Source organism: Spea bombifrons, chromosome 4 (genome assembly GCF_027358695.1).
Source record: "Spea bombifrons isolate aSpeBom1 chromosome 4, aSpeBom1.2.pri, whole genome shotgun sequence".
In the NCBI taxonomy this organism is placed as follows: Eukaryota; Metazoa; Chordata; class Amphibia; order Anura; family Pelobatidae; genus Spea; species Spea bombifrons.
The window spans coordinates 113,143,818-113,158,546 of record NC_071090.1 but is presented as its reverse complement, the minus strand read 5'-3'; the positions used below and the strand labels follow the sequence as shown (position 1 = coordinate 113,158,546).

The following is a 14,729-nucleotide window of genomic DNA, read 5'->3' as shown; positions in this document are numbered from 1 at the left end:
ACCCCATCACTCCCAGTACGGATCCGTGTGATATGCCATCACTCCCAGTTAGGATTCTGTGATACCCCATCAGTCCCAGAATGGATCCCTGTGATACGCCATCACTCCCAGTACAGATCCCTGTGATACGCCATCACTCCCAGTACAGATCCCTGTGATACCCCATCAGTCGCAGAATGGATCCCTGTGATACCCCATCACTCTCAGAATGGATCCCTGTGATACCCCATCACTCCCAGTACAGATCCCTGTGATACGCCATCACTCCAGGAATGGATCTCTCCGATACGCCATTATTCCCAGTACAGATCCCTTTGATACCCATAACTCCCAGTGCTGATCTGAGACACATCATCGCTCACAGTATTAATTCCTATGGTCACCTATCAGTCACAGTATGGATAGCTGAGGTAGCCATTACACCAGTACAGAAATATGCAGCACTTCAGCTGCCCAAGCTAACCCTCTATGGCTGGTTTAGAGGTCTCCATGTATTTCATAGAGTTAAGCCACTGGTGCAGTACAGAGAGTTGGGAAAGGATGTGTCTGAAGCACATGGTTCCATTTTGGTGCCACATCAGCCCAAGCTAAGTGTCCCTCTGTTCCAGTCAGCGCATGCCCGAGCCCACTCAGCCGTGAACAGTCAGTAGGATTCACTCCACAGACACTCCAGGTCACAGCCCCAAAACCCCCATCAGATCAGATGAGGCATTTAAGGTGACCTGGAGACCCCAGGTTTCTCCACTCGTCCACCCATCCATCATTTATGGGACAAATAGCTCATAAATGTCTTGCGTGTTCTATTATGGTGTCCTTACACACAATGTTCTCTTTAGGGTGACTCCTACATCTTTTGATAGCTGACTGTGCACACCGAAATTATGTCATAGCTACTGATGATGTCACACAGAGGAAGGAAGCTCACATAAGGAATTAGAGGATGCAGGAGGGAGCATGGCTTTAGCTATTTAAAGAAGAGAGGAGGGAGAGACTGTCTCCATGGCAACAATACGGTGACATCACATTGACAGAGTGACAGCGAGGGGCGTGGGATGGGGGAACGGGGGAGGGAGAATTTGTAAAAAGAGAAGCGTGGGAAAGAGAGGCAGGAAGGGAAGAAGGAGAATAGAGAATGAAATCCAGAAATTAGAGAGTGGAAACAAGGCAGAGAACGAGCAAACTTTAAGGAGAATGGCTCGGAAGGAGCAAGATTAGAAAATGTGGTAGAGCGGCAGTGATGCAAAAGAGACGAGCGCAGACACTGGAGAGAGAGGTGGGAGAGGGAAATGAGGAGAGACGTGAGGGGTAACAGCAGGTGAACCACCAGGGGACATGGACTGAGCTTTCGAGGAGTAGGAGCAGAATGAGACACAATGATCAGATTGTGAGGGTCCTCAACAAGCGCAGACCCCCACATAAGCCAAATAACACAGCAGTATCTAGCCCCCAAACTGCCATCCCAAATGCACTGTGGGCCTAGGGTGGGAGGTCGAGGGGGCAGATGACAAGGAGCATTGATTGCCCTATTGGGGGATTAGGCTCCCCTGTAACGGCGCCACTCAATAGGCCGGTTAATATGGTGGTCACTTATCTCCCCAGCCGGCCCATTCACTCTATGGAGGGCTGTGCTGAGTTTCCTTCTGCGTCGCACTCCCTTTGAAAGTGGAGTACCAGGATATGACATCATATCCTGACTCCCAGCGGAATGGAGTGGCAGCACCAAACGTAAATGCGCCACTCAGCTCCTAATGAATAGACTTCAATTGGACGAAAGAGCAACAAAAAGAGAAGGAAATAAAGAAATAAGTGAAAAAGAGGGAGAGTGATTCACCTGCATGCTGGCCCTGTATAATGTATACTTAACATGGGGAGAGTTTGTGATTTATTGATGTGACTATACATTATACAGGGGCCGGTCACTGATTTATCTATACATTATACAGGGGCCGGTCACTGATTTATCTATACATTATACAGGGGGCCGGTCACTGATTTATCTATACATTATACACGGCCAGCCACTGATTTATCTATACATTATACAGGGGGGCGGTCACTGATTTATCTATACATTATACAGGGGGCCGGTCACTGATTTATCTATACATTATACAGGGGCCGGTCACTGATTTATCTATACATTATACAGGGGCCGGTCACTGATTTATCTATACATTATACAGGGGGCCGGTCACTGATTTATCTATACATTATACAGGGGGCCGGTCACTGATTTATCTATACATTATACAGGGCCGGTCACTGATTTATCTATACATTATACAGGGGCCGGTCACTGATTTATCTATACATTATACAGGGGCCGGTCACTGATTTATCTATACATTATACAGGGGCCGGTCACTGATTTATCTATACATTATACAGGGGCCGGTCACTGATTTATCTATACATTATACAGGGCCGGTCACTGATTTATCTATACATTATACAGGGGGCCGGTCACTGATTTATCTATACATTATACAGGGCCGGTCACTGATTTATCTATACATTATACAGGGCCGGTTACTGATTTATCTATACATTATACAGGGCCGGTCACTGATTTATCTATACATTATACAGGGCCAGCCACTGATTTATCTATACATTATACAGGGGCTCTCTGATTTAACTATACATTATATAGGGCCGGTCACTGATTTATCTATACATTATACAGGGGCTCACTGATTTATCTATACATTATACAGGGCCGGTTACTGATTTATCTATACATTATACAGGGCCGGTCACTGATTTATCTATACATTATACAGGGCCAGCCACTGATTTATCTATACATTATACAGGGGCTCTCTGATTTAACTATACATTATATAGGGCCGGTCACTGATTTATCTATACATTATACAGGGGCTCACTGATTTAACTATACATTATATAGGGCCGGTCACTGATTTATCTATACATTATACAGGGCATCTCACTGATTTAACTATACATTATATAAGGGCCGGCTCGCTGATTTAACTATACATTATACAGGGGGCCGGTCACTGATTTATCTATACATTATACAGGGGGCCGGCTCACTGATTTATCTATACATTATACAGGGCATCTCACTGATTTAACTATACATTATATAAGGGCCGGCTCGCTGATTTAACTATACATTATACAGGGCCGGCTCGCTGATTTAACTATACATTATACAGAAAGAAGAGTCAAAAGAGGGCTCTTCTTCATATTGAGTCTTTAGTTGAAGTTGATACCTTTTTTTGAACCAACACAGAAAAATAAATAAAGTTACATAAGATTTTTGGACCTCGGAGGTCTCTCCTTCAGATGGAAACTTTGACTAAAAACACAATTTTCTTTTGGGCTAATATTCTTGCTACCCGGATTCGCTGCACAAATATAAAGCACCAGGGGCATGTAGCAGTTCTGAGGATTTACTGAAAGCGACTGTTCTACAAAACATTCCCCTCAGGGCAAAATCTGACATTTTACAATTTCACATAAAACCACAAACTTTAATGCTTTTTCACTATCTACGGCAACAACCTATCAGGGCCTGCCTTTCAGTCACCTGATTTGTGCATGATTACAGAAATATCTGTAGGCAGCGTTTGGACATTTAGCTGGGGTGTTGAGAGGAGACTGAAGACGGAAAGGAATGAGAAGACGGGGCGGTATGTGGGATGTATAAAGTCACACCAAGTAATATATAGGGGCCCTTGGAATAGAGATGCTTTGGCACTAAAGCCCAAACAACCATATTTCCCCTGAAGGGACACATGCGGAAGGACCCAGGAGACGGAGACACCTGAGATACACTGATAATCTCCACACTTCGCAGGAGATTACAGAAAACTATGTGATTGGAGATGAAAGAAACAGACGGGAGAACAAACAACGCGGCATGGACTACAGGAAAAGCAAGAACAAGCACATTAAAAGACTGGTAGAGGACAGGAGAGAATGAGGAGGACATGAGAGAATGTGGAGGGCAGGAGAGAATATGGAGGGCAGGAGAGAATGAGGAGGACAGGAGAGAATGAGGAAGGCACGGAAGAATGAGGAGGACAGGAGAGAATGAGGAGGACAGGAGAGAATGTGGAGGGCAGGAGAGAATGAGGAGGACAGGAGAGAATGAGGAGGACAGGAGAGAATGTGGAGGACAGGAGATAATGAGGAGGACAGGAGAGAATGAGGAAGGCACAGAATAATGAGGAGGACAGGAGAGAATGAGGAGGACAGGACAGAATGATGAGGACAGGAGAGAATGAGGAAGGCACAGAAGAATGAGGAGGACAGGAGAGAATGAGGAAGGCACGGAAGAATGAGAAGGACAGGAGAGAATGAGGAGGACAGGAGAGAATGAGGAGGACAGGAGAGAATGTGGAGGACAGGAGAGAATGTGGAGGACAGGAGAGAATGAGGAGGACATGAGATAATGAGGAAGGCACAGAAGAATGAGGAGGACAGGAGAGAATGAGGAAGGCACGGAAGAATGAGGAGGACAGGAGAGAATGAGGAGGACAGAAGAGAATAAGGAGGACAGGAGAGAATGAGGAAGGCATGGAAGAATGAGGAGGGCAGGAGAGAATGAGGAAGGCACGAGAGAATGAGGAGGGCACCTGAGAGGTAAGAACGGAAGAAGAAAACACAACTGAATGTCAGAATGAGTGGGCCCCAGAGTTCTCCTTATAAGGAGGTTTCTCCAAACCCTACACCTCAGTTCTGACTCCTCTGTTTCACCACATGGGGGGGGCAGAGTCACAGCTCCCTGTGTGCCCACGCTGGGAGAGGGGTAGACTCCTAGCCCCCTGTGTGACCCCGTTTGGAGAGGGGTAGACTCTTAGCCCCCTGTGTGACCCCGTTTGGAGAGGGGTAGACTCCTAGCTTCCTGTGTGACCCCGCTGGGAGAGGGGTAGACTCCTAGCTTCCTGTGTGACCCCGCTGAGAGAGGGGTAGACTCCTAGCCTCCTGTGTGACCCCGTTTGGAGAGGGGTAGACTCCTAGCCCCCTGTGTGACCCCGCTGGGAGAGGGGTAGACTCCTAGCCCCCTGTGTGACCCCGTTTGGAGAGGGGTAGACGCCTAGCTTCCTGTGTGACCCCGCTGGGAGAGGGGTAGACTCCTAGCCCCCTGTGTGACCCCGTTTGGAGAGGGGTAGACTCCTAGCCCCCTGTGTGACCCCACTGGGAGAGGGGTAGACTCCTAGCCCCCTGTGTGACCCCGTTTGGAGAGGGGTAGACTCCTAGCCCCCTGTGTGACCCCGCTGGGAGAGGGGTAGACTCCTAGCCCCCTGTGTGACCCCACTGGGTGAGGGGTAGACTCCTAGCCCCCTGTGTGACCCTGTTTGGAGAGGAGTAGACTCCTAGCCCCCTGTGTGACCCCGCTGGGAGAGGGGTAGACTCCTAGCTTCCTGTGTGATACCCGTTTGGAGAGGGGCAGACTCATAGCTCCCCATTTCACCCTGAAGGGGGAGGGTAGACCCACAGCTCCCTTTGTCACCCCACAGGGGGAGGGGCAAACTCACAGTTACTTTTGTCTCACCCTGCTGCAGATAGATTCAGGCTCTCTCTCTCTCTCGCTCTGTGGCTCATGTGATAATTAACTTCATGTGCAAAATGTAATTAACAAAATCACAGAGACTCACAGAGAGAAATGGGGACAGCAGCAAATAGAGAGTGTGGAGAGAGAGCTCACAGAAACATGATTCACGAGGGTCCCATGCAGACTTCCAACAGTCCTGTAGTATCAATATCATACATGGAGGAGAGACAGAGACTCCATACTAAACCAAATGAAGATGAGACTTCTGAGGCTCCAAAAGCTTATATAGCTTTGCATCTTTTTCTATGGGGCCAATAACTGGGACCAAGTTCAACTAAAGACTCTATTTTCTGTTTGGTCAAAACATCCATTTGTGCTACACATCAAAAACACAGACCTCATAACAGCACTGTACATACATACCATAGCAGCCCTGTACATACATACATACCATAACAGTCCTGTACATACATACCATAGCGGTCCTGTACATACATACATACATACATACCATAACAGCCCTGTACATACATACATACATACCATAACAGCCCTGTACATACATACCACAGCAGCCCTGTACATACATACCATAGCAGTCCTGTACATACATACATACCATAGCAGCCCTGTACATACATACATACATACCATAACAGCCCTGTACATACATACATACCATAACAGTCCTGTACATACATACATACTATAACAGCCCTGTACATACATACATACCATAACAGCCCTGTACATACATACATACATACATACATACATACCATAACAGCCCTGTACATACATACATACCATAGCAGCCCTGTGCATACATACATACTATAACAGCCCTGTACATACATACATACTATAACAGCCCTGTACTGTACATACATACATACATACCATAACAGCCCTGTACATACATACATACCATAACAGCCCTGTACTGTACATACATACATACATACCATAACAGCCCTGTACATACATACATACCATAACAGCCCTGTACTGTACATACATACATACTATAACAGTCCTGTACATACATACATACCATAACAGCCCTGTACATACATACATACATACCATAACAGCCCTGTACATACATACATACATACATACCATAACAGCCCTGTACATACATACATACATACCATAACAGCCCTGTACATACATATATACATACATACCATAACAGCCCTGTACATACATACATACATACATACATACATACATACCATAACAGCCCTGTACATACATACACACCATAACAGCCCTGTACATACATACATACATACATACCATAACAGCCCTGTACATACATACATACATACCATAACAGCCCTGTACATACATACATACATACCATAACAGCCCTGTACATACATACATACATACATACCATAACAGCCCTGTACATACATACCATAGCAGTCCTGTACATACATACATAACATAACAGCCCTGTACATACATACATACATACATACCATAACAGCCCTGTACATACATACATACATACATACATACCATAACAGCCCTGTACATACATACATACATACATACCATAACAGCCCTGTACATACATACATACCAAGCCTGTACATACATACATACCATAACAGCCCTGTACTGTACATACATACATACCATAACAGCCCTGTACTGTACATACATACTATAACAGTCCTGTACATACATACATACCATAACAGCCCTGTACTGTACATACATACTATAACAGCCCTGTACTGTACATACATACTATAACAGTCCTGTACGTAAATACATACAATAAACTTCCTGTACTGCATATATGTAACAGTCTCAAACTGTACATACATACATACTATAACTGTCGAGTACATACATAGCACTCCTGTACTGTACAGGACTATTGTAGTTCCGTAATGTTCATAGTCATACCATAACAGTCCTATACATACATACATACATACATACATATATAGCAAGGCCCTGTGTGTATGTATATTGGGTACCTATAGCCCTGTGTGTACGTGTATTGGGTACCTATAGCCCTGTGTGTACGTATATTGGGTATCCATAGCCCTGTGTGTACGTATATTGGTTACCTATAGCCCTGTGTGTACGTATATTGGGTATCTATAGCCCTGCGTGTGCGTATATTGGGTATCCATAGCCCTGTGTGTATGTATATTGGGTACCTATAGCCCTGCGTGTACATATATTGGGTATCCATAGCCCTGTGTGTACGTATAGTGGGTACCTATAGCCCTGTGTGTACGTATATTGGGTACCTATAGCCCTGCGTGTACGTATATTGGGTACCCATAGTCCTGTGTGTACATATATTGGGTACCTATAGCCCTGCGTGTACGTATATTGGGTATCCATAGCCCTGTGTGTACGTATATTGGGTACCCATAGTCCTGTGTGTACATATATTGGGTACCTATAGCCCTGCGTGTACATATATTGGGTATCCATAGCCCTGTGTGTACGTATATTGGGTACCTATAGTACTGCGTGTACATATATTGGGTACCCATAGCCCTGTCTGTACGTATATTGGGTACCTATAGCCCTGCGTGTACATATATTGGGTACCCATAGCCCTGTGTGTACATATATTGGGTACCTATAGCCCTCCGTGTACGTATATTGGGTACCCATAGCCCTGTGTGTACGTATATTGGGTACCTATAGTACTGCGTGTACGTATATTGGGTACCTATAGCCTTGCGTGTACGTATATTGGGTATCCATAGCCCTGTGTGTACGTATATTGGGTACCTATAGTACTGCGTGTACGTATATTGGGTATCCATAGCCCTGTGTGTACGTATATTGGGTACCTATAGCCTTGCGTGTACGTATATTGGGTACCTATAGCCTTGCGTATACAGGGTACACACAGCCTTGTGTTCATGTCAACCACGGGACCCTCTAATGATATAAGAAAGAAGACCTTGGTTCCATGTGTGATATGAGGGGATGATGCCCTTACACACACACATGGACACACACAAACACACTACCTTTACTCACACTGTGCTTACACACACCGCCCATACACTTGCACACGCGTATTTACGCTTACCCTTATAGACACACATTTACCGTAACATAAACACTTCCCCCTCTCTCCTATCTTTCCCCCTTCTCCGTATTTCGACCTTCCCTGGAAGTCCTGTGGTGGGAGTTTGTGGTCTCTTCCTACAGACCTTCACTTCAGTGCTCACTCAGGGTGCGCACAGCTGCAGTGCTGAGCAGCGGGCTATGACATCATACCCCTGGCGCTTAGCATCAATAACCGGAGCGCAGCGAGAGGGAGCGCTGGTCTGAAGGAACAGACCTCCCGATCCCTTTATTGTAGGCCTGGAGATCTATGGTCTCCCTAACCAGCCCTGTTCCTCCAGCAGCGGACAGTCCAGTCCACCTCCAAAGCGCCCCCAGCAGGGCGACGGACATCACAAGTTGTGATGACGGACACAATGTGTCGGTACGGACCACCTGCCGACCCCTGCTACTGAACATGGGCATGTACCATGGTGCTAGGCTTTCCAGGACATATACTCATTCCCGTGTTAATGAGCCACCCCTGGCGGTATGTGCGATGTATGAAGTCACGCCATGTAACATTTGCCAGTGGAACCCTATAGAACGGTGATGCCCAAACAGCCATATTTCCCCTAAAGGGACACAGCATTTGCAGACAGATAAAAGATGTCTCCCCGGGAGATTGAAAGGATCTGGTTCAGGATGACACAGGGCCCGGCGATTACATAACACGGTAACATAACACGCATACACGTATGGAAACTCCGGCGTGCAAACAATCCATAGGAACTAAATCTGCGAGATACATCGATAATCTACAAGCCGTTTCTATCAAACCAATACAACAGCAAATTAACATTTTATAAACAATATTAAAAGGCAAGGCCTGGGCGGAGCTATAGGGAGTAATGGGAGGAGTTATATGCAGTAGTGGGAGGAGTTATAGAAATGATTATAGGAAGGTATTACATGGTGTAATAGGAGGGTATATGAGTAGTGGTTATATTATATATAATATAATATATAATATTATATATGAGTTATATTATATACGGTATGGTATAATAGGAGGGGTGATAGGAGTAGTAGGAGGAGTTATATTATATACGGTATGGTATAATAGGAGGGGTGATAGGAGTAGTAGGAGGAGTTATATTATATACGGTATGATATAATAGGAGGGGTGATAGGAGTAGTAGTAGGAGTTATATTATATACGGTATGATATAATAGGAGGGGTGATAGGAGTAGTAGTAGGAGTTATATTATATACGGTATGGTATAATAGGAGGGGTGATAGGAGTAGTAGTAGGAGTTATATTATATACGGTATGGTATAGTAGGAGGAGTGATAGGAGTAGTAGGAGGAGTTATATTATATACGGTATGGTATAATAGGAGGGGTGATAGGAGTAGTAGTAGGAGTTATATTATATACGGTATGGTATAATAGGAGGGGTGATAGGAGTAGTAGTAGGAGTTATATTATATACGGTATGGTATAATAGGAGGGGTGATAGGAGTAGTAGTAGGAGTTATATTATATACGGTATGGTATAATAGGAGGGGTGATAGGAGTAGTAGTAGGAGTTATATTATATACGGTATGGTATAATAGGAGGGGTGATAGGAGTAGTAGTAGGAGTTATATTATATACGGTATGGTATAATAGGAGGGGTGATAGGAGTAGTAGTAGGAGTTATATTATATACGGTATGGTATAATAGGAGGGGTGATAGGAGTAGTAGTAGGAGTTATATTATATACGGTATGGTATAATAGGAGGAGTGATAGGAGTAGTAGTAGGAGTTATATTATATACGGTATGGTATAGTAGGAGGAGTGATAGGAGTAGTAGTAGGAGTTATATTATATACGGTATGGTATAATAGGAGGAGTGATAGGAGTAGTAGTAGGAGTTATATTATATACGGTATGGTATAGTAGGAGGAGTGATAGGAGTAGTAGTAGGAGTTATATTATATACGGTATGGTATAATAGGAGGAGTGATAGGAGTAGTAGTAGGAGTTATATTATATACGGTATGGTATAATAGGAGGAGTGATAGGAGTAGTAGTAGGAGTTATATTATATACGGTATGGTATAATAGGAGGAGTGATAGGAGTAGTAGTAGGAGTTATATTATATATATATATTATATACGGTATGGTATAATAGGAGGGGTGATAGGAGTAGTAGTAGGAGTTATATTATATACGGTATGGTATAATAGGAGGAGTGATAGGAGTAGTAGTAGGAGTTATATTATATATATATATTATATACGGTATGGTATAGTAGGAGGAGTGATAGGAGTAGTAGTAGGAGTTATATTATATACGGTATGGTATAATGGGAAGAGTTATAGGGAGGGTTTTGCAAAGTAATGGGAGGCGTTATATGGAGGTTATTAGGGTCTGTTTGGGGTAACAGGGCAGTAACGGATCCGACGGCACATTGTCTATGCTGCTGTGCGATTTCAGCACCATGGAGAGCGTCACGTGCCGCCAGGCCACCGGCTCCCATTCTATATGTGTGTGTGTGCTGGGAATGGTATCTGCCTTTACAGTATATCTATAGGTCCTCCCCCCCGTCTGTGCTGTCACATCTACATTTGGTGTATGAACACGGACATCCATGAACACGGGATTTGCACGTAATTAGCTGTGATCCGTAGAAGAGATGAATACTTGGACCGACACGGGAAGACGGAGCCATGTGTCTCCCAGACATGTAGACGTTTAAGCACCGCGTGTATATATGTGAACGCTGGCAGAGCGTGATCATGTAGGCTCGGTGTCGGTGTGTGTGTCCGGTGGCATGGTTAGCGTGCAGCTGTGTGTCTCGTGTGTATGTTGTATTAGAATGTGTCGGTCTCTTTGTGTGTCTATGTGCGATATTCGAGACCTGTTACAGAGGGAAGTGGATTCACAGGCTGGGGCAGGATTGGCCAGTGGATAGTTCCATGGCACTGAGTGAGGCAAAATAGATGAGAGGGCAATAATGAGGCTTTGTGGGTGGCACATTGGGGCAGGTGAGTAGAGGGTTGCTGCAGGGGGGCACAAGAGCAGTCAGATTTGAGTGGAACTACGTAAAGGGTCATTAGGGGACGGGTAGAGGGTCATGTCTTACCTTAGTGGTGACAATACACAGACAATCCATGGCACCTGCTGTCACCTCGGCCGCTCAACCACATCCAAAATCTCTGCAGGATAACCCTCCCCTTCCTGCTCTCCTTCCTGTCTATTCCCCAGCCCTGTCTGTCTGTATTCTGCCCCTATGGTGGGGACCTCAGTGATCTGAGGGTGGGGGGCAGAGGGGGAGAAGGGGGAACAGGGTGAGGATTTGACAGAGGGAGGACAGGGGATGGAAGCAGGAGAGAGGGTGCTGGTGTAAAGAAGAGAAGCCTGCAGCCTTCTGGGTGTTATGCAGAGAAGGAGGGAGGGAGAGCAGGAAGGAGGGGGGGAGGAGAAAGGGAGACTCGGAGAGAAAAAGACACAGAACGAGGAGAAGAAGGAAGAGAGAGGGAGAGACAGAGAGAGAAAGAAGGAGAGAGAGAAAAAAGAGGAAAGAGAGGGGGAGGAGAGAAAACCCACGCTATGGTAGTTACTCACGAAGACTTAGTGACTAATAGTGAGAGAGAGAGACACACAGGGGGAGAGAGATAGAGAGACGGAGTAAGAGGGAGGGGGAGACAGCCATAGAGAGACACACAGCTACACAGAGGTCTCTATGGGTAGAGAGACGCACAGAAGGGGGCACACATGGAGTAAGAGACAATGAAAGAAACAAGCACAATGTGGGTAGAGAAAGAGACATAGCGGAGAGAGAGAAAAGGAAAACACAGACAGGAGAGCCAGTCATCAAGACATCGACCGAGCTTCATAAAATCCTGCAATGAGACACACAGGAAAGAGGGACGCAATAGGAAAGTGGTTCCGACGGCAGAGACAGGTGACGAGAGAGAGAGAGAGAAGCAAGCGGCAAGGAGGGAGAGAGGAACAGGGGACTATGAGTGGGAGAGACAGGGATCTTGGGAACGGGACAAAGACAGGAAGGAAATGGAAAGGGGGTAAAATGAAAGAGTAGAGCGAGAAACGAGGGACAACGAGAGGGGGAGAGACAAATGGGGGAAAGTGAAGAAAGACAGTGGGATATATAAATAGGAGAACAAGGGACAATGGGGGAGAGAAACAGGAAAAGAGAGAGAATGATATTGGGCTTGGAATGGGACAGGAGAAAAATACAACTAGAGGGGAGAAATGAAGAGATCAACACGAGTCAGGGGGAGAGGGGCAAAGAGAGGACAATGAAAGGGGAGAGGGGCAACGAGAGGACAATGAAAGGGGAGAGGGGCAAAGAGAGGACAATGAAAGGGGAGAAGGGCAAAGAGAGGACAATGAAAGGGGATAGGGGCAAAGAGAGGACAATGAAAGGGGGGAGGGGCAAAGAGAGGACAATGAAAGGGGAGAGGGGCAAAGAGAGGACAATGAAAGGGGGCAGGTGGCAAAGAGACGATAATAATAGAGGAAAGGACAAAAAATGGGGCAATGAGGGAAGAGATGGGAAAGAGGACAATCAGAGAGGAGAAAGAGGGGGACAGTGATTGGGTGGAGAGAATAGGGTCCAGTGATGGGGGGCAATGGGGAGAGATGAAAACAGGGACAAGAAAGTGGAATGTGGAAAATACAGGGGGAAATGATGGTGTTTAGGGAATCAGGGGCAATGATGGGGCAACAAGATGGGGGAGGGAGAGGGGTGTAATGAAAGGCTATGGAGAAAGAATGGTACAGTAAGAGGGGGTAAGGAGAAACCGGTACAATGAGCTGGGGAGAGGGTAACAGGAAATGAAAGAGGGGAGAGAGAAAAGGGGGCAATAATGAGAGACAGGGGACAGTGAGAGGGGGCAAGGGGGAATATGAGAGGGTAGAGGAAGAAACAATGGGCAATGCATGGGTGAAACATTGGACAATGAGACAAGAGAGAGACAATTGTCAATGCCAGAAAGAGGAGCAACAGGGGAAAGAAAAGTGGGACAAAGAGATGGGGGAAAGAGAGTTAATGGACAATGGGAGAGGAGAGAAATGGGGGGGTGGAGGGATAAGAAACAGGAAGCAATGGGGGGGGAAGAATGAGTGCAGACAGAGAACAATAAAAGGATTGAAACGGAAAGGGGGGCAATAAGATTGTGATGAGGTGATGGGGCAATAAGATGGTGATGAGGTGATGGGGACAATAAGATGGTGATGAGGTGATGGGGGCAATAAGATGGTGATGGGGCAATAAGATGGTGATGGGGACAATAAGATGGTGATGAGGTGATGGGGGCAATAAGATGGTGATGAGGTGATGGGGCAATAAGATTGTGATGAGGTGATGGGGGCAATAAGATGGTCATGAGGTGATGGGGACAATAAGATGGTGATGGGGACAATAAGATGGTGATGAGGTGATGGGGGCAATAAGATGGTGATGAGGTACCAACAGTGTGACTGGAGACGTACTTCTGAAATTCCCACATCGGAATCACTTGTTTTGGTGGAGATTGGTGGCATGAGCCTTACCGGAAGAGCCAGATCCGAGGCTCTCTCCAAGGGACCGGTCCTCCCCATTCCCAGCAGCGACTGGGAACAGAGGAATAATAATGTAAAGACAGAATTTGCTGGCTTTGCTCCCATATTCCTCCCCAGCTGCTGGGAATCCTCTATTTACTTTTTATTATTTCTTCTTTTTTGCACGGTTCCTACAGCGATATGGCCAGCGATCCCTTTGGTGATTTCCTAGATCCCTATAAAGTATTTTTATTATTATTTTTATATATAAAAAAAATCTCTCTTGTGCTGATCACATGGATCAACAAGCATGCCCTGCAATGTTAGTCATTGGCCAGAAGGGGGAGCCATCAGAGATCCCATCAGGGTCTCCTCTCAAGTCCTTCCAGTGGGTGTCAGGCCACGATTACACCGGATCTGCCAGCACCAACAGCGAAGAGTCCTGCCGCTGCAAAAATGCCAGGATGCTCCTTTTTTATGGACGAACCTGCGCGCCCATAGGGCTAAAACATCGTTTTCATTCCGGGGGCAAACAACGTCACCGGACCAAATCTCTTTTATTTCGTGCAGCGCCCTTTTATGAGGGTCCATATAAAATGCTG

The 14,729-nt window shown here is 45.8% G+C and overlaps 1 protein-coding gene across 1 annotated transcript in view; it reads right to left on the bottom strand.

Annotated features, from left to right (window-relative positions):
* DLG4 (discs large MAGUK scaffold protein 4) overlaps positions 1–12,009 on the bottom strand; it is a 62,178-nt gene extending 50,169 nt beyond the window's left edge. Inside the window, exon 1 of the mRNA XM_053463655.1 lies at positions 11,708–12,009. Coding sequence (XP_053319630.1) covers positions 11,708–11,737 — 30 coding nt within the window. The 5' untranslated portion in view covers positions 11,738–12,009. The remainder of the gene's footprint in view (positions 1–11,707) is intronic.
* Between the last annotated feature and the right edge of the window lie 2,720 nt (positions 12,010–14,729).